Below are 23,513 nucleotides of genomic sequence, written 5' to 3'. Positions count from 1 at the left end.
CGAAAATTGAGTTTCATACATAGAATTATATTGCTAAATCCATTAAGAATGTGATGCAAAGACAGATAGCTCAATTTTTTAAAAAAAAACACATTAAAAGGGCTATACGCTGATTCAATAAATCAGCAGTGGCTCAAAAGGGCGGGGGGTGGGGGTGCTGAGAAGTGTAAGGATTAAAGGAAGGTGAACGAATGGGAGATATTGCTCTCGTAGCTCCTCCACATTCTCTCTACCATGTCTCATTTACATTGACTTCTTCCTGGGGCACCAAAATACTTCCAACAAATACAGACACAGAGATACATTCAGGTTGCGCTCCTTCCTCCTTGGAGACCTCTCCCAAGCCCTCTTTGGATGTTGAGAATCAAGTAATTATGTAGGGGTGCGAGAAGGAGAAAAAAAGCACACAACTTCAAGTCCTCCCCATTTGGTCACTGTCTCTAAGTTGGAGGGCGAACTCTTCTGAAGCAGAGAGCCGCTTCTACTCCTGCAGGCCTTTTGTGGTTGTGGAACCCTGGAAAATCTACAGGTTGTCCAAAGTTCATTCTACCCAGAGTAAACCTATTGAAATAAATAGACATGACTAACTTGGGTCCATTCATTTCAGTGCTCTAAGTAGAACTTGGTTGGCTGCAACCCTAAGCATACTCATTACTTCGGTTGCTTTGTTGCATGATTACTTCACACAGTTTCTGAATGCCTGAAGAATCACTCCAATCTACTCTCCCCCTGTCCCTTAAAGCATTTAAGGTGTGCAGTATCTGGCAGTGCTTTATTGCAAAACTTTGCACAATACAGTACCTTTTTTTTAGTCCAGTGATGATATTTATTGGCTAGCATAGCTATATTTGAGGATCTTATTAAATTATATTTGTGTCTTCTTTCCAGACAGCATGCAATACTGTGTTAGCTTTTTGTAGCTGTTAGACGCCCTCGCTATTATGTGTAATAGGTTGTCTTTGGCGGTGTGTACTTGGCAGTGTGTAAACGCAATAGCTTTTAACAAATTGTAGGCAGGGGTGTGAATTATGGTTATGTGTGCTTGTCACTACACTCCTTCATATACCGTATTTTTCGCCCCATAGGACGCACCGGCCCATAGGACGCACCAAGTTTTTTTGGGGGGAAATAAAGGGGAAAAAAATTTATTTCCCCCCCAGGCGCTTGTGGGGCCGGCAGCGGGGAGAAGCGCTCTTCTCCCCACCGCCCGCCTGCAGACCAGGTCCGGGGACAGTGGGAAGACGCGCTGCGCCTCCCAGCTGTCCCCGGAGCTTGCGGGGCAGGCAGCGGGGAGAAGCGCTCTTCTCCCTGCCGCCCGCCTGCAGACCAGGTCCGGGGACAGCGGGAAGACGCGCTGCGCCTCCCAGCTGTCCCCGGAGCTTGCGGGGCAGGCAACGGGGAGAAGCGCTCTTCTCCCTGCCGCCCGCCTGCAGACCAGGTCCGGGGACAGCGGGAAGACGCGCTGCGCCTCCCCACTGTCCCCGGAGCTTGCGGGGCTGGCGGCGGGGAGAAGCACGCGTCTCCCCGCCGTCAGCCTCCAAACCACATCGGGAGACAGCGGGATGGCGGCGTTCTGCCTCCCCGCTGTCCCCCGACCTTGTGGGGCTGGCGCTGCGGCTCTCCTGAAGCCTGGAGAGCGAGAGGGGTCGGTGCACACCAACCCCTCTCGCTCTCCAGGCTTCAGCGAAAGCCTGCATTCGCCCCATAGGACGCACACACATTTCCCCTTCATTTTTGGAGGGGAAAAAGTGCGTCCTATAGGGCAAAAAATACGGTAATCTGTATCCGCACATGCAGATCCCAGCTTGCATAGGATTCACTTTCATGACTTGTGCAGCATGGCACTGCAGTGTACAGTTGGTCTCTATACAGATGTCATAATCGCAATGTAGATGTTGTGGGTGGAGTTAGCGGCATGATCACAATTCTCCACTCCCCAGTGAACAGTTGTCCAGACAGTTGTCCAACTCCCTTTCAGGCCCACCATGCTGGAAAAGAAAAATCAGTTGTGTGTAAATATGCTATGCTCCCTTTCCCCTTCACTCCATCTCTAGATTTTTCTGTTTTGACTTCTGCTGCAAAGATGAACGAATCCTTGCATTCACTCTTGTGCTTAGTCACTAGTGGAGACGCAAATTCTCTTTTTTCCTTTTCTCTCTTCATCTCTTCGCCAAAGATTGGAAGGTTCTGAACCTGGGGCTTTACATATGTATAGCACATGCTCTTCCACTATAGCCATTCTTTGTTGCTTACACTCTTGCAAAATATTTAGAAGTTGTCTTAATAAACCATAAAATCTGATCAAAAAAAGCATTTGGAACATGGAGGCAGCATCTGCTGATTCCCCAGTCTCTCCCTTGTTCGTCCTCTCCCCGCCTCCCCAAATGTATCACTCGGTTACTTGTTTACACTAGTTAGTCTGTCATTGGTGGTGGTTTGAGGATTTTACTTGGTTTTGTTTCAGAGCAATTAATATTGCACTTCTAAGTGAGAATAGAAATATCTGCAAATACTGTGGCATATGTCACTTCGACACTCTAAAAATAATATAGCAGTGACATGTTGCTAGGATAGCTGCATATGAATGCGTATTGTTGATGAATGCTTGCAACAGTAATATGAAAATAAGAGAAAAGGGGGGCTTCTTTCTCCTGTTTTGGCAATGACATATGCTTTACAGTCAAGAAATCTGCTTTATAACTGCTACATATGCCTGACATTAAAGAAATCTGCAGAAGCTGCTTCAGTCCCCCCCTCCCCTTGTTTCATTCTACATTGTGGACTAATGCAGTTATCTGTGTGTTTGTACATAAATAAATTTCACCAGGAAGGTCCTACTATGTTTTCTGTACATATGTGTAAATATTTATATAGAGTATAAATTATTAACACTGCCCTAAGGTTACTTTCACACTAGAAATAGGTTGTTTTTCTACTGTTGAATCTGATGCATCTTTTCATGGAAATTATTTACTTTAGTGTTGGAAAACTCCTTCTGCTTTTGATCAAAAGAGCTACCCATTTAAGTAATCCTCGTTTTGCATTCAAAGCTACCAGTCAATTGAATGGCTTTCCAACAAATGATGTCAGTGGACCTAATAAAGGAACCATTCTTTCTCTCCAGTTGTCAACAGTTTAAGCGGCCCTCTTAACCCCACCTACCTGGGCGTAAGCCACATTGAATTTTAATTCTTTGTGGACATTGGACTGTGCTATTAGACTATGTGCCTTCAGAATTAAAAAAAAATCACACTTTCTAAATTACAAAATTCTGAGTTTTTAACCAACAAAGTTCTGCAGCACCTTAAGATTGGATGAATTTGTACCGTGGTTCATGAAAGTTTGCTGTAATAAAATCTGTTAGCCTTTAAGGTGCCACAAGACTCTTGGTTGGTTTTGCCGCCTTTCTGTAAGCTGTAAATGCACTTCAATTACATAAATAAGTTTTAATATTAACCTATAACTGTAGATATTGCAAACAATAATGTGTCTATCAAGTTCAGACTCTCTGCACTATAACTGATGGCACTATTCCTCTCCAATACATGCTTAAATCTTTTCTCACATACACGGGGCAGGTGTAGAAGAATGAGATTTGACATGCCTGAAGCAAACCACTCAGCCAGACCTAGCCTAGCCAAAAATACGGTGTACCTTTTGAATTATGGTGTATAGGTCATTGGCTTACAGGACATGCATGTTAACCTAACATTAACACATGGCCTTGGACCACCAGGTAACTGGTGCACATTCCTCAATAAATCTTGTTGAATCTCTGTGCACATGGTTTTAAGTAAGGCAGCAGGGGCTGGGAACTTGTCGGGCGGGGGGGGGGGGGTCCCCTCCTGCTGGATGTTGTGGGGTTCCAGCTCCTATCGCCTCCAGCAAGCATGAGCAGTGGCAAGGCATTATGGAAGTTGCAGTCCAACAGCATCTGGAAAGCCAGTCCCTGGTTTTGGCCTATAAAACGGCTCCAGAGATCCCCATGCCAATCTAATTGTAGTTGCTTGTAAGAGTAAACAGGAAGCATAGAATTGTAGTGTTGAGAGGGGTTCCTCTCAACCCTCTGCAATGCAGCAATCTCAAGTAAAGCATCCATGACAGATCGACATCCAACCTCTGCTTAGAAACCTCCAAGGAAGGAGAGCCCACCAGTTTGCAAAGGAATCTGTTCCACTTTCCCAACAGCTCTTACTTGTCAGAAAGTTCTTCCTCAGAATCTGCTTTCTTGTAACTTGAAGCCATTGGTTTTAGTCCTAGCCTCTAGTGCACGTATAGGAAAACTCCGGCCCTCCAGATGTTTTGAGACTACAATTCCCATCATCCCTGACCAATGGTCCTGTTAGCTAGGGATGATGGGAATTGTAGTCTCAAAACATCTGGAGGGCCAGAGTTTGTCTATGCCTGCTCTAGTGTAAGAAAAACACTGGGGCCTCATTTGATCAGTAGAATTTTTGGTATCTGGTATTTGGCTTGTGTGTTATGCCCCTCCCTTCAGTGTGTTCACTTAAGAATGTCAGTTAAGAGGGACCAAGACTTGCCTCATGTTATTGCATTGAGTTTCATGTTGCTGTATTTAGTTTCTCTCATTACGTTATTTTGTTACAGTGTTATTAAAGCTTAGTTTACATGTACGTGAGCCACTTATTTTTCCTCAAAGAAAAAGAAACTGCTGAAGAATGGTGGACTATCCTAAAGTTGGGTGAGTGAGGGAATATTCCCAGTTTGCCAGGAGATTTGATTTTGTTAATCATCCTCCCATCTAGAGCAGGAGAAAACAAGCTTGCTCCATCTTCCATGTGGCAGCCCTTTAGATATTTGAAGGTGGCTATCCTATCTCCTCTCGGTCTCCTCTTTTCCAGGCTAAACCAAAGTCCTTCGACTGTTCCTCATAAGGCTTGGTGATCATCTTGGTCACTCTCCACTGAACATGTTCCAGCTTGTCAATGTCCTTAAATTGCTGCTCCCATAATTGGACATAGTATTTCAGGTGTGCTTTGACCAAGGCAGAATAGAGTGGCACTGTTACTTCCCTGGATCTGGACACTACACTTTTGTTGATGCAGCCTAGCATAGCAGTAGTTTTTCTGCATGTATTCGAATTCCCAATATTTAAGGTGGTGCTAATCAGCTTTTTGTCAAATGGAAAATACTTCTATTTAGCCAGCTTTTAGAACTGCATTTTTAGAACTAGATTTTGCTGAGCAACTGAAAAGGAAAAAATAGTCAGTAAATTGGCAGCACTTTTTGTCAGTCCATATGGCTTCCTGCCTAAATCAGCTGCTACTCACTGACAAAGTAGGTTTCTTTATTGAAACCTATGGAGTGTCATGTAACTAAGCCCTTTACTTCATTTAATCTTTGTATGGTATTCTAAGGTTTGTTCCTTAAAAAAATGTTTTAAAAAATATTTCCATGCATTTTTCAGTCTTAACATTATTACATTGGGCATTCCAGCACAGAATAAACAGAGTGCGTTTTGCAGTTACTTGCACAGAAACTTCAGAGTCATTCCTTCATCACACTTTATTCGTCAGTTTATCCATCCCAATGATATCTGGAACGTCTACAATTGCTGCTGTTGACTCAGCTTTCTAATGGTGAACTAATATGGTCTTACCAGCAACAAAAAAATAGTTTGCAGTAATAACTTAATAGCCTGAAAGGCAAATAGTGCAAAAGAAAAATGTCCTTTTTTAAAGTCTTGCTCCAGTTATTTGAAAAATACCACTTGTATTTAGCTTGCTAAACATTTGCTTCATTGTGTCATTTCCAACACCTAAAAATGTATTTTTTTAAAATAAAAATGGGAAGAGTGTTGGTTTCTTAATTTGTACTGTACAAATTAGGTGACTTTGAGGGAAATAGTCTGATCAATATACAGATCTTCCACCATTTTCTGTATTGGAAGCTATTTCATAAATTCCATGCCAAAAAATAGTCACTCTGTCTCAGTCACTTGTTTTGACTACTTCTCTTTCATTCCAACTCTATTTTACTATTTTAAAATTGTTCACCCCCTAATGATTTTAGGCAGTTAACTTCTCAAGCCTATACATGTCTACTCAGAAGTAAGTCCCATTGAGTTCATTTGGGCTTTTTTCCAAATAAATACATGTAGACTTGGAAATAAAGTATTGGTGAAATTAAAGACATGGGGCTTTTTAAAATAATTAAGGAACTGATTGTTTAGGCCTACTCTGAAACTTAGTTGCCCTCTAGAGGTTTTCATATAGCAGTACAGTGGAACATATACTGTTCATTTGTCTTTTTTTGAAAGAGAGAGGGAGAGAACCGTCACAGTTTAAGGAGGTAAGATTTATATAAAATAAAATGGAAACACATTCATTTAGCTGTGTTAGGAGGTTATTTTATTTTGACTACCTGGAAATACTTTTTATTTTATCAATCTTCATGCTAGTTTGGAAGTGCTAAAGGATCATTTTTCAAGTATTTACAATGTGCTCTTCACCTGATGGGCTCATGTGCACTTCATGTACATCTCAGATAGGCATCATTTCCATTATCTTTTTAATGCCTGTTGGAGCTTTTCCTTTTTTTTAGCAAGTGGAAAGATACATCCCAGACTGTATCTTCATTGGCCTAGAGATGGTGTTTAATATATGAAATTGTGCGGCTGTTTTTATTGTGCAGTTGCTTTTGGATATTTTATGGGAAGGGATTAATAAATGCGTTTTTATGCTTATTTCCTCATCTTTTTAAGTGTGATGCTTCATGAGTGTAGAAAAACATGTGGTTGAAGATTTCTTTTTAATCCCAGTACTGGTTTTGACCCAGAAACGGTTAAGCACTGCCTCTCTCCATATGAAGCCACCCAGACCCTGAGATCATCTTTCTACATGTGCCTCCTCCACGAGAGCTCTGCAGGTGGCAATACAAGATTGGGCCTTTTCTGAAGTGGCTCCCCATTTGTGGAGTGGTTTCGCCAGAAAGGCTTGCCTGGTGCATTTGTTACATATCTTTAGGCACCAAGCAAAAACGTTCCTCTTCAACCAGGCCTTTGGCATCCGATGCCCTTTTAAATGTGTTGTGGGTTGTTGGTTTGTTTTTGTTCTTACTGTGTATTTTGTCTTTTTTATATTGTAGTTTTGTGTTGTGAACCGCCCTGAGGTCTGTGGATGAACGGCAGTATACAAATTTAATAAATAATAATAATAATAATAATAGGTGCAGAACTTCTTCTGTTTCAACTAAATGGTAGAAGAAGCTGTCTTCCACCTTTTCCATTGAAAAGAAAGCCTTCTCTCATGAAAAGTAGTAGGAGATGTTAGTGAAACATGGAGTTATATGCCTCAGAGTGGTGGCTGTAGCATGAGTTTGGAATACAAAAGCCTCTGTACAGATAAACTAGTTTAAAGGCATCGGTTAAATATAATCTGCTTTATCCCCATCTGGTGGTGAAAAGAGGTGTGTTCACCACCAAGAATCTCGTAGGTTTTTTTCCCCTGCCTTGCATACGGACACTAAGCCTTTTGAAGACCAATTTAGGCTGTAGCTAGAAGCCTTAGTGCTACAAACTGTCTCCGTTTTATATTCTATATCACACCTGCTGTTGCCCAACTGTAGGGCACTTGATCCTACAGGATATGGGAAAACTGAGACTGAGGCTATGTTGCCGTGTTGGAGTTTGACACAGGTTAACGTAGCATTAAGCACTGATGGGAGATAGCTGTAGGGGAACTTTGTGTGTGTTCTAGTTCTGCCTCTTCCAGACCCTGGTGCTATGATGCTTGATGTCAAGAATTCTTACTATGGAAACAGGAAACTAATCTACTGGTGCTCTTGAAAGGAACCAGCCTAATAGGCAAAAAAGATATGTTTGTCACAAAATATAGACCTCTTTCTTGACAAAGCCTGCTTCATTTTTACAGGTGTTGGGACGTGAGGAAGGAAAAGTCTATAAAATGAGTGTTTTTGGAGAATGATATCCCCAGTGGGCTTGTTTAGTCTACTAAAAAGGAGGGCACGAGGGAAGAGGGCATGTTCACACATTCTCTAAAAACATTCGAGGGCTAAATGCATTGGAATGTGGCAACTTTGTTTATGTTAGTAATTTTGAAGAGGCCACTTGTAGTCAGTTCTTAGCTGACACAAGGATTAAATGAGGGTATTTTTCCTCAGCACTTAGCCACAGGCACTAGACTAAACCAGCTCCCATAGGTCTAATATTGTGGTGCCAAAAAACAGTTGGTTTTAAGATACAGCTGGGGACATTTTCTGAGGGATTTCAGTATCTTTCAAACTGTGTTGTGGTCCCTTTGGTTGTCAGAAATGTCTCCAACTTCCAGTGTGTGGGACAAAGGTGGCCACGAGACAAATACAGTCGTACCTTGGAAGTCAAATGGAATCTGTTCCGGAAGTCCGTTCGACTTCCAAAACATTTGGACACCAACGTGCAGCTTCTGATTGGCTGCAGGAAGCTCCTGCAGCCAATCGGAAGCCACGGAAGCCCCGTTGGACGTTTGGGTTCCAAAAGAATGTTTGCAAACCGGAACACTCACTTCCAGGTTTGCGGCGTTCAGGAGCCAAAATGTTCAGCTCACAAGGCGTTCAAAAACCAAGGTATGACTGTAGTCCAAAAGAACATTTTTTGTTCACATACACATTATACAGGTATTATAAGAGGCACAGCAAGAAACTAGCAGGGAGGGGACAGCTTGGCTGGGTTAGGCAGGTGAATAATGTTTCCCTGTGAGAAGGCGTGATCCCTGCCTGCTTGAAGGAGACAGTGGTAAAACCACTCCTCAGAAAACCTCCTGGGATTTGGAAAATCGTAAGTAATTGCCAGCCAGTTGCCAAACTCCCCTTCTTGGGCAACGTCCTCAAGTGGGTGGTTGCGGACCAGATGTTGGAGGAAACTGATTTTCCAGATCCATTTCAATCAGGATTTAGACCCAGTTAGGCACAGAAACTGCTTTGGTCACCCTGTATGGTGACCTCTATTGGGAGAGAAACAGGGAAAATGTGTCCTTGTTAATTCTTCTCAACTTCTCATTTCTTATCAGCGGGCCTTTTCTGCAGTGGCTCCCAGCTTCTACAGTGCTCTCCCCAGGGAGGCTCGCCTGACACCTTCATTGCATAACTTTAGGCGCCAGGCAAAAACATTTCTCTGGCTAATTAAACCATCTATGACCTTTTAAACTGGGGGGGGGGGCGGGTTAATTGTTTTTGTTTGTTATTATGGTATGCATTTTAGTGTTTTTATAATGTAGAATGCCCAGTGATCTTCAAATGAAGGGCGGTATAGAAATTTAATAAATATTGCTCATTATTTTGCTACGTCTTTCTCCAATCAGTCTCTGCTCCTGCTGCCTTTTGCTTGCTGTTGTGTGTTCTGAATCCACAGCGCAGTATCATGTTATACTCTTCTGTTTCTTCAACGAGGGTTGCGGTTGTAAATGATTACCTCAAGCATTCAGATTGATCTCTGTTATATTTTTAGTTTCAGAGTTGGTGTTGCTCATTAACCTGGATTAGATCTGCAGACGTGCCCCTTGGAGATGGATACTTGGTGCTGTCAGATGCTTGACAGTGCCAGTCACCTGCACACAATTAATCTACGGGCCCTGGGTCTGTGATCTCCTATTTCAGTTGAAATTTCTCCTTGAGTCAATGTTGCTTTCCCTGCAATCTTTTCATAAACGTTTTGCTTGTCCCTCTGTCTGACACTTCTTTAGGGCCTACCCCAGAGGCACCCCAAACAATGCATATCTAACTGAATGGACTAGTCTCTATTTGAAGCAGGAAGGAGAAATGGACTCTTTTCCGCCTGCTGTTCACTTTTCTGAGATCAGTGCGCAAGCTTTGTGTGTAAATGAGGAAGGGGCTTGAAGCTAGTGAGAGATGACTAGCAAATGCAGTTCCGTTAGAAGATAAAATGGTGTGAAATGCCAGGAGTCCGCTCTTTCTGAAGCATTTTGCATTGAAAAGAGAGCAGGAAACCCTTAGCTGGGGGCCACCTTTTAATAGGAGCCCCTCCATCCCCTTAGTCCTCTAAGAAGTGTTGCATGGTGTAGGAGCTTACCTGAATTTCCCTGGTGCTAATGTCATATACCTGCATAAAGGGACTGCCCTGGCTTTATCAGGGCACTCCTGTGAAATGGACTGGAAAGGCTGTGTTTTTACCATTGCAGTTGAATCTAGCTAACTTTTCTGTCAACAAATTGGGATTAATTCTCAAATAAGCAGGTCTTCTAAAAATGCGCCACCCCCAAAGATCTGCAGGGAAAGGACACAGACTCACTTGGTCTTTGTTTTTGCAGATAGTTCTCTGTCAAAGGCTTGTTGCTTCCTGGGTGTTGCTTTTGTTTTCATTATTACTTTTTCATTAATTTTACTACCGGCCTTTTGCCTTGCCAAGACTGCTTTTAAAGTTCCAATTAACTCCTTTGCCCGGCACTCGTCTTTCTAGGCCGGGACTAAATTTAGTTCCCTTTCTGAGAAGGCAGATCGTCTCTGGTTTAGTGAACAACTTCTTGGCTCTCCTCCAGGTCATTCTAAAAACAGTTTTGGAAACTGGAAAGGTCATTCTTGGGGTACTTGGTGTGTTCTGGGTGTCCTGCGACTTTAGCTCAACATGAACTGTCTCTCCTCTCAGAAATTGCTTTGAATTCCATGAGAAGAATTTCATGAGCGCGACAAGATGCATTTGGCCAAGGCTGCTGCTTCCATATGGGTCACTTTTAGAACTACCCAGTTATTATTATTTTGTTGCAAGCTAGAATTGGAATTGACTTTCTATACTATTGAGAGTACAGTGGTACCTCAGGTTACATATGCTTCAGGTTACATACACTTCAGGTTACAGACTCCGCTAACCCAGAAATAGTACCTCGGGTTAAGAACTTTGCTTCAGGATGAGAACAGAAATCGTGCTCTGGTGGCGCGGCGGCAGCAGGAGGCCCCATTAGCTAAAGTTGTGCTTCAGGTTAAGAACAGTTTCAGGTTAAGAACAGACCTCTGGAACGAATTAAGTACTTAACTCGAGGTACCACTGTATTGCATTTTGCTATATATGCATCCCACTGCATTCTGTCCACACCAGTGGGCATGACATAGCTGCTGTGACTTGGGCTAGTTGAATCTTAGCACACACAAAGAATGGATAAACAAGATGATGGACTATGCTGAATTGACAAAAATGATCGTGAAGATCAGACACCAATATGATAAGAAATTTAATAAAAAGTGGGGGAAATTTATAGAGTACCTTAAAGATCACTGTAGATACTTTAAAATGTTAGCAGGATTGTTATAGCACTTATAATGTAATAAGGTTAAATTTAAAAGTGGACCTAAAACAATTTGAAAAATGTAATTAGATGCAGTAGAAAGACTAGACAAATATTGGAAACCGGGGGCAGGGGGGAAGCCCAGGGATTCAAGTAATCCCAGATGTGTAAAAAATTGAAAATGATTTAAATGTAAACAACACTGTTAAAAAATGGGAAAATATCAAAAAAGAAAAAGAAACTTAGCACACATTCACTAAACGACCGCCCCATTTGTTTATTTTGAATCTGCCTGTAATTATTACTACAACGCTTTCATTAAAACAAAGAAGCCAGAAAAGATAGTGCTATAACAATATAATACTATAATTATTGATTCTGGTGCTGTAACACTATACTACCATAACACTTTGCTTGTCTTTTGTGGCAAAGCATCCGTGCAATAATTAAAAGATTGTTTTAAAAACCAAAACAAGGCCACAAAATGGGGTGTTCACTGCAAATATTATGTAATAATGAACATGTGCACTTCTGACAGTTCAAAAAGAAACTGAAGATTCGGGACCATCCCTTTTTCTAGTTCCCCTATTGTTCTCTTTGTGTTGTCGTAACTCTGCTTGTATGTGTTAGCTGAAAGTCACTGAGGATGGTGTGCTTGTGAGTTTTCCCCAACCCCCAACCTTGCTGCGCATGGCCTGTGGTGAGGAATGATGAGAACTGTAGTCCATAACCTCTGGAGAACATCATCCTGGGTACTCCTGCCCTAGAGTGACTACTACTGTGCCATTTAATTTCAGCTGCTGCTCTAGTGCCGCAAGCTGGTACAGTGGTACCTTGGCTCTCAAACTAAATCCGTTCCGGAAGTCTGTTCCAAAACCAAGGCGCACTTTCCCATAGAAAGTAATGCAAAATGGATTAATCTGTTCCAGACCTTTAAAAACAACCCCTAAAACAGCAATTTAACATGAATTTTACTATCTTAACAAGATCATTGATCTGTAAAATGAAAGCAATAAACAATGTACTGCAGTCACTCACTCACTCAATCAATCAATCAATCAATCAATCAATCCGTAGCTGAACCAGGTTCCACACAGTCACAAAAACAAAACAAAAAAGGCGCAAAACAAAAATGCAAAATAACTAACAAAAACAGACAGACCTCAGCGTAACTCTCAAAACGGAAGTGTGGCACTCAAAACGGAAGCATAACACTCAAAAAGGAGCATGTTCGGCTTCTGAAAAAAGTTCGCAAACCGGAACACCTACTTCCGGGTTTGCAGTGTTTGGGCTCAGAGTTGTTTGAGTACCAAGGCGTTTGAGAACCAAGGTACCACTGTATTTGCTGGAGTGGTAGCATATGTAGGATTGGTGTACAAGAGCCTATAGCTCAGAATACCCCAGTTTACCAGAAGGAAATGAAGTGGCTGCGTTGTGGAGTAAGGTTAGATTGTGGGGCTGGCAGAGAAAGAGACCTATTAAATTTGAGCACAATTTGATTTTTAGTAGGCTCTTGGTCTTTCTTTCTCCTGTCCCTCTAGAGTTTCCCACACGTGCCAATTTCTGAAATGGTTCTGTTAAGGAAGATGTGCTGGGTTTGTTATAGGGACTTTGTTGGAGGTAGGGTAGAGGATCATTATTTAATATGGGATTATAAACATAGTACGGCAGGCATGAACGCGAAGGCAAATGGATGTTCAGATCTGACAAATGAGGTAAATTTTTGGAGAATAAGAGTTTATGCTATGTCAATCTTCTGCTTGCCCTATAATTACTTCTTTCCATCTCGCCATATTCGGATTTAATCTTGTTTTTTTCTATATGTCCTTGCTCAAATTAGAATAATTCTTTAATCAGCTCTGTTATGCATGCCATAGTGGGCCAAGCTGGGAAAAGCCACTCCTGGCACACGGCGATGTGTATATTTTATTTGTTGCTATAATTTAAAAGTAAAATAAGAAATATTGATTTCTACTTGACTGGAGAGATGATTTAGTTTGAATATCAGTCTGATCTTAATCAGGTGAGAATTAATTGAGTTGGAGGTATTAGATATTCAGTGATGTTAACCGAACCGTGATCAATCTACAGAGAAGCTGCCTTTTGTACTGTGTCAGAAATATCAAATAGCTCACACACGACAATTCAGAACAGTCTTTTCATGTTTGCTGTACCTTCTACTTGCCTCATTAAATGCACCCATAAATCCATTCTTTGCACAATGTGTAATCTTCAAAATAACAAGTTAATAAATCACAAAGTCAAAGACATAACTTTGTTTTTATTTTATTTTTTAAAAATCAGCATGTTTATAGCTTCAGTCATTATGAGCCTTTAGATGTCTTACAAAATACATGATTTCAAATACCCAATACTCTGTAGCACCTAATCACTCCAGATTCTCTCTCTCCACCCCCAAATTGAATCGTACAGCAAAAAAGAATGATGTGAATCTTAGGGGATATGCTTTTTTCCTTTTTCTTTTTTTCTTTTTGGTTCAAAAGGGGGGGCTAACTTTAGGCTTGTTCTGGTTCATGGTAGATTTTCTTATTTTAAGAGTGTGATAGCAATATCATAAGTGTTGAAGAAAATATAAATGGTGAGGTAACACCTCCATAGGACCAGCTCTTAAGTAGTAAAATTGTAAACCCTTTATATATAAACCACAGAGGCAGGTCCTAAGATCGCCAGTGTTACTTTGGCAGTGGTTTGCTTGCTAAGTGTATAGGGGAGAATTACAATTAAATCATAAATCTGAGTGAGACACTTTCTTATTACATTATGAACATTTTAAAATTTGATATACTGTGTTCCTCTAGTGTGAACAGCAGCAAAACCTTTATTAGCAAAATAGCTGAAGATGGTACTAATCTCCATTTGTGTACTTCCATAGACTATTTGAACTTTCCCAAAATGAATGCATATCCTAGTTAGATCCAAGAAGACCGTTCTACAGTGTTTCAGTTTATAAGTTGTTTGATGTTCTTTTAAACTATACAGCCTCTCTCAGTAAAATAAATACATAAATAAATAAATAAAAATTGCATAAGGGAATAGCAACACTGACCTACTTTACAAGGTTGGTGCAGGGATTGTCGGAGATGTTACATTTTGAATATTCTCAGAAGTGCTATATAAATGCTAGTTGGCATTAAGTAATTTGACATGAGATTAGCATCAGTTTTCTTGTTTCAAAAACAGCTTAATGAAGTTAATACTTTGTTGTGAAAGTTCCTCACTTCCACAAAATTGACACACCAAAATAACCAACAGTGGGATACCTTTTTGCATATTAAATATTATAGGACTTATCAATTTTAAAAGGCATGCACAACACCACTTTTTGAGCTTTCCTGGCCTGTGAATCTTGCCTTCTTTAAATAAACAAAACACCATCCCCACTATAGTTGTGCACTGAACCTCCTTTTTGTAGAAACCTGTATGTGGGATGCTTGGCTGCAAAAATGCCTATTAATTTGATAGGTTTGGTCAAGCCACACACACCTGCTGAATTGGCTCAGTAGCTGTAAAACAGGGAACACTACCCTTAGTGACTTACCTTTGCAGGGTGGATGGTTCTCTGTGAGGGCAAATAGTATAGCTCTATTAAAGCACATTAATTGCTATATATACACACAGTGTCATCTTCAAATATCTAAAGGGCTGTCACATAGAAGATGGAGCAAGCCTGATTTCCCCTTCTGTGGAGGCTAGGACATGAACCAATGGCTTCAAGCTACAAGAGATTCTGACTAAACATCAGGAAGAACTTTCTTACAGTAAGAGCTACAGTCATACCTCGGGTTAAATGTGCTTCAGGTTGAGCGTTTTCAAGTTACGCTCCGCGGCGACCTGGAAGTAACAGAGCGCATTACTTCCGGGTCTTGCCGCATGCGCAGATGCTCAAAATGACGTCACGCGCATGCGCGGAAGCAGCAAAACGTGACACACGCAGATGCACAGTCGCATCTTACGTTTTACTCCAGATGTGAACGGGGCTCCAGAACAGATCCTGTTCGCATCCAGAGGTACCACTGTATTCAGTGGTGTAACAGACTTTCATGAGAGGTAATGGACTCTCCTTGGAGATTTTTAAGTAGAGATTGTCATGTATGATCTAGTTAAAATCCTGCCATGCAGGGGGCTGCAATAGATGTCTCTTAGGGCCCCTTCCAACTCTACAATTCTATGATTCTATAATTTACTTCAGTAAGTGACTGAGTAGTTGCCATGGAAGCTCAAAATGATTCAAACACTAGAATTAACCAGGTTACTTGGTGGGGCAGGCATATGTACATTCAAAACTAAAGATTCCTAGGTTCACATAAAATAAGTGTTACAGTATACAAACTTAATAAATAAGAATAAATAAATAGATGATGTTAATAGATAAAAATAAGACATGAATGTAGCTTTTTTTCTTCTGTTTTGCTACTACAGTGGTACCTCGGGTTAAGTACTTAATTCGTTCCGGAGGTCTGTTCTTAACCTGAAACTGTTCTTAACCTGAAGCACCACTTTAGCTAATGGGGCCTCCAGCTGCCGCCGCGCCGCCGGAGCACAATTTCTGTTCTCATCCTGAAGCAAAGTTCTTAACCTGAGGTAATATTTCTGGGTTAGAGGAGTCTGTAACCTGAAGCGTATGTAACCTGAAGTGTATGTAACCCGAGGTACCACTGTATGCTTCTAAACATAGCTCTACACCCATGAAGGCTGGAAAAGCAATTTGTTTTGTTTTTTTTAAATGAGAAACGACATTTCTAAACCGATAAGCCACACAAACGTGCAGCCATACAGAAGCTGCATGTTTTCCACATCTGCTATATGGTAGCTTAAAAAACAAAAATAAAACCACAGGAAGCTACGTTTCGTTATTTTGCTACAAACCTTGTGGGTTGTTGTTGTTTCTTTAAGAGTAGGCTCAAAAATACAAACGATGGTTTATGGATTATTGGATAGCCTCGTCCCTCCTTTTCTTGCAGTGCGAGACTAGACTTGAAAGGCCAACTGTTCCTCACTCAGCATGCAGTATATGTCAGCAGATTGCCGCCTGATTGTGAAAAGGGTAGTGCCCTCCAGTTATTATCTCAATTGGTAGCTTGTGGAAAATACTGTGAAAACATGGGGAACGCAATATTCATCTTTGGTCTGTCCTCCAAGTAGATGAGCCTTCTATTGACAACATGGGAAATAAGTAAAGCTGAACGGGGAATAGGGGGTTGATTTCCTGGAACTTAATTTTAATATTTGGGAGTTGTATACACCTGGTTTTCTGCTTGATTTATGAATCGATTTTATCTCCCTCACCCAAAGTAGATTTCAATTATAGCTGTTCTGAATTTTCTGCCCGGAGAAAAGAAGCTTCAAAATCGGTTAATAAAAGTGAGAGGTGCATCGCTTTTGGACTTGAATCTAGTTAACATTTGTGTAGCTAGTCTTTTGTAGCTCCCCCCCCCCCCCCCCGGCCAGTATTTGCGGGATTTAAAAGGGTTTGGGATACAGAAGCCAGCAATTAAGCTGTGCGATACATTCACATGGTTGGATTCTTATATTCCCCGTGCCTGCTCTCCCTCCCCATTTCTTTTCCTTTTTAGTTAGCATTAACAACATTAAAACCATATAGCTGGAAGCAGTTTTATCACTTTGTAATGATGCTTCCTGTGTGCGTGACCGTGGCTGTGTGTAGCTCAGGCAGGGCTGCTCAGAAGCTGGGGTGTGCTCTCTGTAGCAGTTCAGGCTCCGTTCACTAGGACATCACACCTTTAACCAACTGAAGCTGGTGAGCTAACAAGTGAGAGGGACCTCCTGTTGTCTTCGGCTTTTATTTTATTTGGTGTGCATGTGGGTGTATTTTACTTCACAGCTTTCAGGGGGAATGATTGCAAAAGGAAGAAGCAAAGCTGGCCACTGCCAGTGGGAAAGCAGAAATCCAATTGCTCTCTAGACCAAATGTTAAGCTTGAGAATCCCATCAACATTTTTTACAGCTTATTATATCCGCTGTGTTTATATGAAATGAGAGAAACAGTGTATATCTAGGATACACATTATATTTTAAGAGCCAGATGTGAAATGGAGGGCTTCAACGTTTTTAGGTTACTTGATTCCTTGGTCTTGCTTTTGGTTACCGGCACAGAACTCTGACATGTCTAAATGCAGAGCACACAGGATTGTCACTGAAGAAAATGCATTTTACTTTTGACAATGCAATCCCAAATCTGTTTACTCCAAAGTAAGACCTACTACATTGAATGGGGTTTACAACCAGCTAAAGCATATATAGCATAGCAGCCTGAGTTTATTAACTCATTCATTCATCAGTTGAATTTGCATATACATATAAACAACAGTACTGTAGAAAAAAGCATCCTTTATTTCTTTTTTCGGATGATCTGCATATGATCGTAGCAGGCACAATCTTATTATGTATGCCATTTAGAGATATTTTGATTAAGCAGTATATGACATCTTAGAGGCATTCCTTATTGTAGGATGCCCCCCGCCGAATGATGTTGGATTATATCTTGATATTAATCCTTTACCATTGGTCATGCTATCTGGGGCTAATGGAGGACTTCGGAGTTCAATGACATCTAAAGGTCCACAGGTTTCTGATGCCTGCCTTACTGTGTGTGAGAGAGAAATGTCCTATAACTCAGTGCTTGCCATTTTCAGTGTTTATGCAGACATGTGTTTTTTTTAAATAGATCTTTTTAACCCAATTAAGCAGGTTGACAGTTTTCATTGATCAGAAGTGCTCTTTATTTAAACTATCCCCTTAAACACCAGAGCTCTCATTTATATTCCGGATTCAACACTGATCAGAACTATTGCAAGCCCACTAGGAGACAGAATATTCCTTTTTCAGGAATTTCCTGGAGGATAAATAATAGCACTCTTGCCATCTGAGCACTTCTGGCTTCATAGAAGATGCCAGGAGTGCTTTTTTGCACGCCAGAAGTCCTGGGTGACAACCATACGAGAGCTGGTCACCTTCTGGATTTTGCATATGGCAAAATACATGTGTGTGTTTATCGCACGTCATGAGACACAATGGGCTTTCAGACACGGAAGTTGTATCTCCAAAAGAAAACAGGCTTGCGTGAAGTGGTCCATCGGAATCAGCGGTGCAAAATGCTAATCAGTGTCTCGCTGTGTTATCACACGGGCCTTGACTTGTTGAAAGCAGTATGAAAAGGAGAAGGGTTTCACCTCCTGAATTTGTTACAGAATAAATACTGTTTCATAAATAGTTTAGTAGTATTGAAGATCACTCCCAAGTATGAGCAGTGTTAATTTGTTACACAGTGTGAAGCGGGGGGGGGGGGGAGCCTAATTACAACCTTGTTGCTAAACAAGTGAGAAAGACCTTACAAAAAGCTCAAGGCAGCAGGCCAGGAGTGGCTAAGCTTGAAGATCAGAGCGGTCACCAAGTGAGAAAATACTTCTCCAGCGAAGGCTTGTTTTATTCTCGACTAATACAATCAGGCATTATCGGTGACTTGGACAGCTTCCCAATGCAAATTTTAATGGCTGGAATAATTTGATGCATGTGGAGATAAAACAGCCTTAAAAAAAACACACATACACCATCAGAACAGTGGGGCACTTCTCCCCTTGTGCTCCTGCACTTGTGGGCTTCCGATGGGCATCTGGTTAGTCATGTGAGAACAGGATTCTGGACCGGCTGGGCCATTGGGCTTATGCAGCAGGGCTCTTCTTATGTCCATATGTTTTCAGTGCACCAATGTAGTGACGGCCGAGTTTCTGGTCATTCGAAGCTGAGCAGCACCAGGGGTTGATCACCAGGCAGCCTTGAGACCTGCAGCTACTGCTGGAAGATGAAATCCCTCATGAGCACAGTTTGGCTGCTTCCCTACCTCAGCATGGAAAAGTGATATTATTTAGCGAGACTATGTGGCGGGCAATATCTGGCTGAGCTTCCTGGGAAGGGTTAGAGGAACTTCGGAGTTTCCCCCATGTGCTCTAGTAAGGACATAAAGTTGTAAGGGGAGGGGAATAGATAAAGAGCGGAAACCTTGTTTGGCAAGCTTAGGGTGATGGCAGGGTATTACAATACTGTGTACAGGGTTTTAAAATGTCAACAGCTAGCCCCTTTCAAGCCCTCTTCCACTACTACCCTAGCAGAAGCTAGCACAATCAAAAGGTCAGGCTGTGTGCATGTATAGCCTACACTGTGTTTATTATTCATCCAGACTAAGAAAGATTTTACACCAAACCCATTTGACATAGAACAGCTGGTTTATTGAGGCAATATGGTCTGCTTTGTTTCGGCCCCAATATAAATGTTGCTTTTTGTTTTGTTTTGTTTTCTTGAACTATTTTGGGACATGTAAGTTTAGTCCATTTTGTATGGAATATTACATCACATTGTAATAGGAGCAAGTTCGTTGTAACAGTTAAATTGATAAAACTCACGGTGCAAAGATGGAGAAGAGTAATTTACTAGCAAATGAAGGTGGGGGGGGTGTTGTTGTTTTAAACACGTCTACATGCTGTACTGTGAAACAGTCCTTGAGATTGTGCATTGGCAAAACTGCTTGTTTGAAAATTATCTAAATCTTCCTGCACATAAAAGGGTTGCCCATTGGGCAAATTGTTATGTAATATGTATAGTAGTGAAGGAGGAGATGGTATTCAATCTTTTTCTTGAATAGACAGGGGATAGGCATTATCATCAGATTCTCCCTTCATCCCTCACCACTGGACATACTGACAAGGGCTGGTGGAAGTTGGACTTCCAACATCTGAAGGGCCACAGGTTTATCGCCTCTGATGTAAAACTTTATTCCTAAATCAAGCCAATATCCCTGTAGTCCAATACTGTCTCTAATACTGTGGCCAGTCAATAGCGCAAAAACACTCTACAGTATTACCAGTATTGCATTCTGATTTAGTGCACAAAGCAGTTTTCAAACAAGTGACATTCCACATGTTTAGGGCGATAGTTGTGTGATAGACCTCTGTCATTTTTCAGAAAGTTAAGTACACTACTGTGCTGAATGTGTACTTTGCTGCAGTGAAGTTGTATTAGACTACTGATCAAGAGCAAGGGTCACAACCTATTTACACTTAACACGTTATTCAGTATAACCCCAGTTGTCCCAAATTTTGTTTCAGCCTTCACCAAATGTTGCCAGGATTCAGGCATTCTGATGGTGGTAAAATGCAGAGAAGAAAATGCAGCCCTGAAAGAATGCGTCACTCGCTAGTAAGTACAATGCGTGGAGATAAGTCCACACCAAGCAATAAATTAAAGGAAGAGTAATCTAATACCTCTTGCTGTGTGTGTGTGTGTGTGTGTGTGTGTGTGTGTGTGTGTGTGTGTGTGTTTGAGTGAGCTAATTTAGAAGAGGACTAAAAATAAAGTGGTCTCTAGAAGCTGACAAGATAGATCATCTTAGTCTCAATAGGTAGTATATGATACAAAATCTAGATGTATCTATACTAGCATTAACAGTGCTCTTTTTTGTTAACAAGTGAGATGCAAGTACTCTTATATTAAGTGTCAGGTGTGCCAGCACAAAATGGCTGCTGTGGCAAGCAAAAAAAAAATGTTACTCCATACTACTGAGTACTTTAAAAAAAATGCCCTGAGTATAACTTGTATGGACTGTTACCCTTCTGGTTCACTTACTTGATAAAGCATCTACCTAGGTTATACCATTGCATCTTCTGTCACATTAAAAAGCTTGAAGACCCAGTCCTACGATGAAAAGTTTAGGCTGGAGAAGAGATGATTAAGAGGTGATATGACAACCATTTTCAGATATTTGAAGGGATGCAACATGGGATGCAAATGTACGTTGCTTCAGGGTGTAGGAACTGAACCAATGGGTTCACATTACAAGAAAGGGTTTTTCAGCTAAACATTTGGAGGAACTTCCTGGCAGTGTGAGAACTGCCACTTACAACAGTCAGAGAGACTTGCTTGGAAGGTGATGGAGCCTCCCGCTGTAAGTTTCTAGTCAGTTTTAAGAACAAAGCAGCTATTGTGAAATGCAGCCTTCTGCTCTGAGGTTGCCTGCTTTGTTAAGGGGGCGCAGGGTTAAATCCAATGTTGTGTGAGCCTTAGTTCCTAACAGCACCTTCATCTCCCCACCCCCCACCTACACATGCCTAACCCTCTGGGGAAGATTGAGGGTGTAATGGAGGGTTGCAAGGCGGAGAATCTGAAGTTCCATTTTGCAAGTGCAGACCCTAGAATTAACAAGGCAGTACTATTTTTTCTCTCGTACTCCTCTTTTCGTATAAGTTTGGACCATATATTGCATTCTACACCCCTCCCCCATCATTTGTAGCAGGATGAAAAGAGAAGGTCCAACTGCTAAGTATTAGAAGGAAGGTGATTTACTCTCTCTCTCTCTCTCTCTCTCTCTCTCTCTCACACACACACACACACACACACACACACCCTTGCAGGCATTTCAACAAGAACTATCAATTTGTGGTTGTGGGGTGTAGGTATCAGTGCAGTCTCCTACACACATTTCACACATCTCTGCAACAGCAGGCTAATAGTTGCCTTCTCTTAAAAATGAGCAAGAAGTAAACACCAGCTATGGTTGCACGCTCACATAGAATACCTACCACAGAATCAGTATCGCTGTTGTTGCTTTCCCTGCACCATTTCCTACATGTATTTAAGTAGTTTAGTAAGTAAAACCGAGTAGAGAAATTGTTAGACCTAATGAGCGCATTTTGCTTGTCTTCTAGCTACAATGATCCAGCGTTTTATGAAGAATGCAAGGCTGAATATTTGAAGCAAAGGGAAGAGTTCAGAGAAACAGGACATCGTCGAAAGCAGCAGAGGCTTCCTACAAGCATGTAGTCAAAGTCTTAAATGTTTTGGCTGACACTTTAACTTTATATACCTTTGATATCATGGAATTGAATACCTTACAATCACTTTTCCCTAACCCAATCTTGCTGAAATAAATGGAGCTTGTATGCTTTCATATTGTTAATACAGGAAGCCAGAAGGCGTGATCCTCTGCTTAAAACCTCAAATGAAAAGTCTTCCAAGGAAGGTAAACTATTCCAGTTCAGTTATACACTTTTATTCACAGTAGAAGAAATTTTCCAGACACCTTAAACTAAATGTATACTAATTTTTTTTCAGGATACCACATTTATTTTTCAAAAAGCTCTGATGTCATATGTAACATCAGGCATGAGGGCAGGTAGAAAGGGCTGCAGAAAGCAGAATAAGCTGATGGGTGGAGAGTTGACTCTTCAGTTCTGCTTGGGAACTGGCTCGTGTGCCCAAATTCTGCACACCAGCTGATGCTGAAGTATACTGCAAGCCCTGCTCCAACTTACCAGGGATTCGCAGAAGCTGTACTGATTTGTGTATATGCCAAGCATGGCAATCTAATCCTCACTTCCTCTTGCAGTCTCTCCACCCTGGTTTTTATTCATAAGGCCATGAACTGTGTAGGAAAATAAAGTCAAAATACATTCAAATGTCCATTGAGGTTTTCCTCCATCTCTTCAGGGGAAGCCCCTTTAATTGAGATGAACTTACTAGCAGGGTAAAAAGGCACTGAGCATTTTGTTTTGGAGTGCAAATAAGAGAGCAAGAGGATCAGTGTAAAGGGGTGTGGAACAGCAGCTTCCACATGTTTGAATGCAACACCCATTGTTACCAAGGGTTGGCCAGACTGGCTGGGGCTAAGTGGAGTTTGGAGTTCATCATCTTCTGGACAGTCACAACCTTCCTATTTCTGATGTAAAGGAAGGGGGGGGGGGAATAAATTGTAGAAGTGCAGGATAGGAAAGAGTAAAAGTGCTGTTAATCAGTGTCATGATACTGTAAACCTGACTGTCTAGAAAGGAAGTATCGCTATACTAAATACACAAAATAAAAGGTTTGTTTTAACATTCCACTTATTTTTATTCACCATATCCTAACTTAGTGTATTTGTTTCAGTTCAATTCTGTAATGATAATTGGATATGCAGCAAAGCATATTGTTGACCAAATCAAAATTAAAACAAAACTTTCCTAAGTTTTTTTTTTTAAAAAACATCCTGCAACTAACCCATTTGCAGAGGCATCTCTTTCAACACTTCTGGGAATTTCCAACTTTCACACCTACTTCCATATTGATCAGACTGGCTGGATTTGTGTACGAAGCAGCCTTTAGACTTTCTATGGTACCTCAAGGCAAAAAGCCAGAGCAGGAAGCCTTTGCTTTTTTAAAAAAGTAGAAAATGCTTAAAGGGGGCAGAGCCTTATT

The 23,513-nt window shown here is 41.2% G+C and overlaps 2 protein-coding genes across 3 annotated transcripts in view; one reads left to right on the top strand and one right to left on the bottom strand.

Moving 5' to 3' along the window:
* The window catches only part of CMC1 (C-X9-C motif containing 1), a 41,430-nt gene extending 18,277 nt beyond the window's left edge, over nt 1–23,153 (top strand). The window contains exons 1-3 of one of the 2 annotated variants that reach the window (XM_083578389.1): nt 4,596–4,702; nt 20,393–20,483; nt 21,989–23,153. In XM_083578389.1, the coding sequence (XP_083434515.1) occupies nt 4,630–4,702; nt 20,393–20,483; nt 21,989–22,103 (279 nt within the window). In that variant the 5' untranslated portion in view covers nt 4,596–4,629 and the 3' untranslated portion in view covers nt 22,104–23,153. Of the gene's footprint in view, nt 1–4,595; nt 4,703–20,392; nt 20,484–21,988 lie in introns of those variants that run through there. The other variant, XM_083578388.1, reaches the window with a different exon arrangement.
* Nucleotides 1–23,513, bottom strand: part of EOMES (eomesodermin) — a 307,841-nt gene that overhangs the window by 187,870 nt on the left and 96,458 nt on the right. The window lies entirely within an intron of this gene.

The sequence above is a fragment of the Podarcis filfolensis genome (assembly GCF_964270895.1).
Source record: "Podarcis filfolensis genome assembly, chromosome: 12".
Classification (NCBI taxonomy): Eukaryota; Metazoa; Chordata; class Lepidosauria; order Squamata; family Lacertidae; genus Podarcis; species Podarcis filfolensis.
The sequence above is the reverse complement of the archived record's forward strand: the minus strand, read 5'-3'. Positions and strand labels throughout refer to the sequence as shown.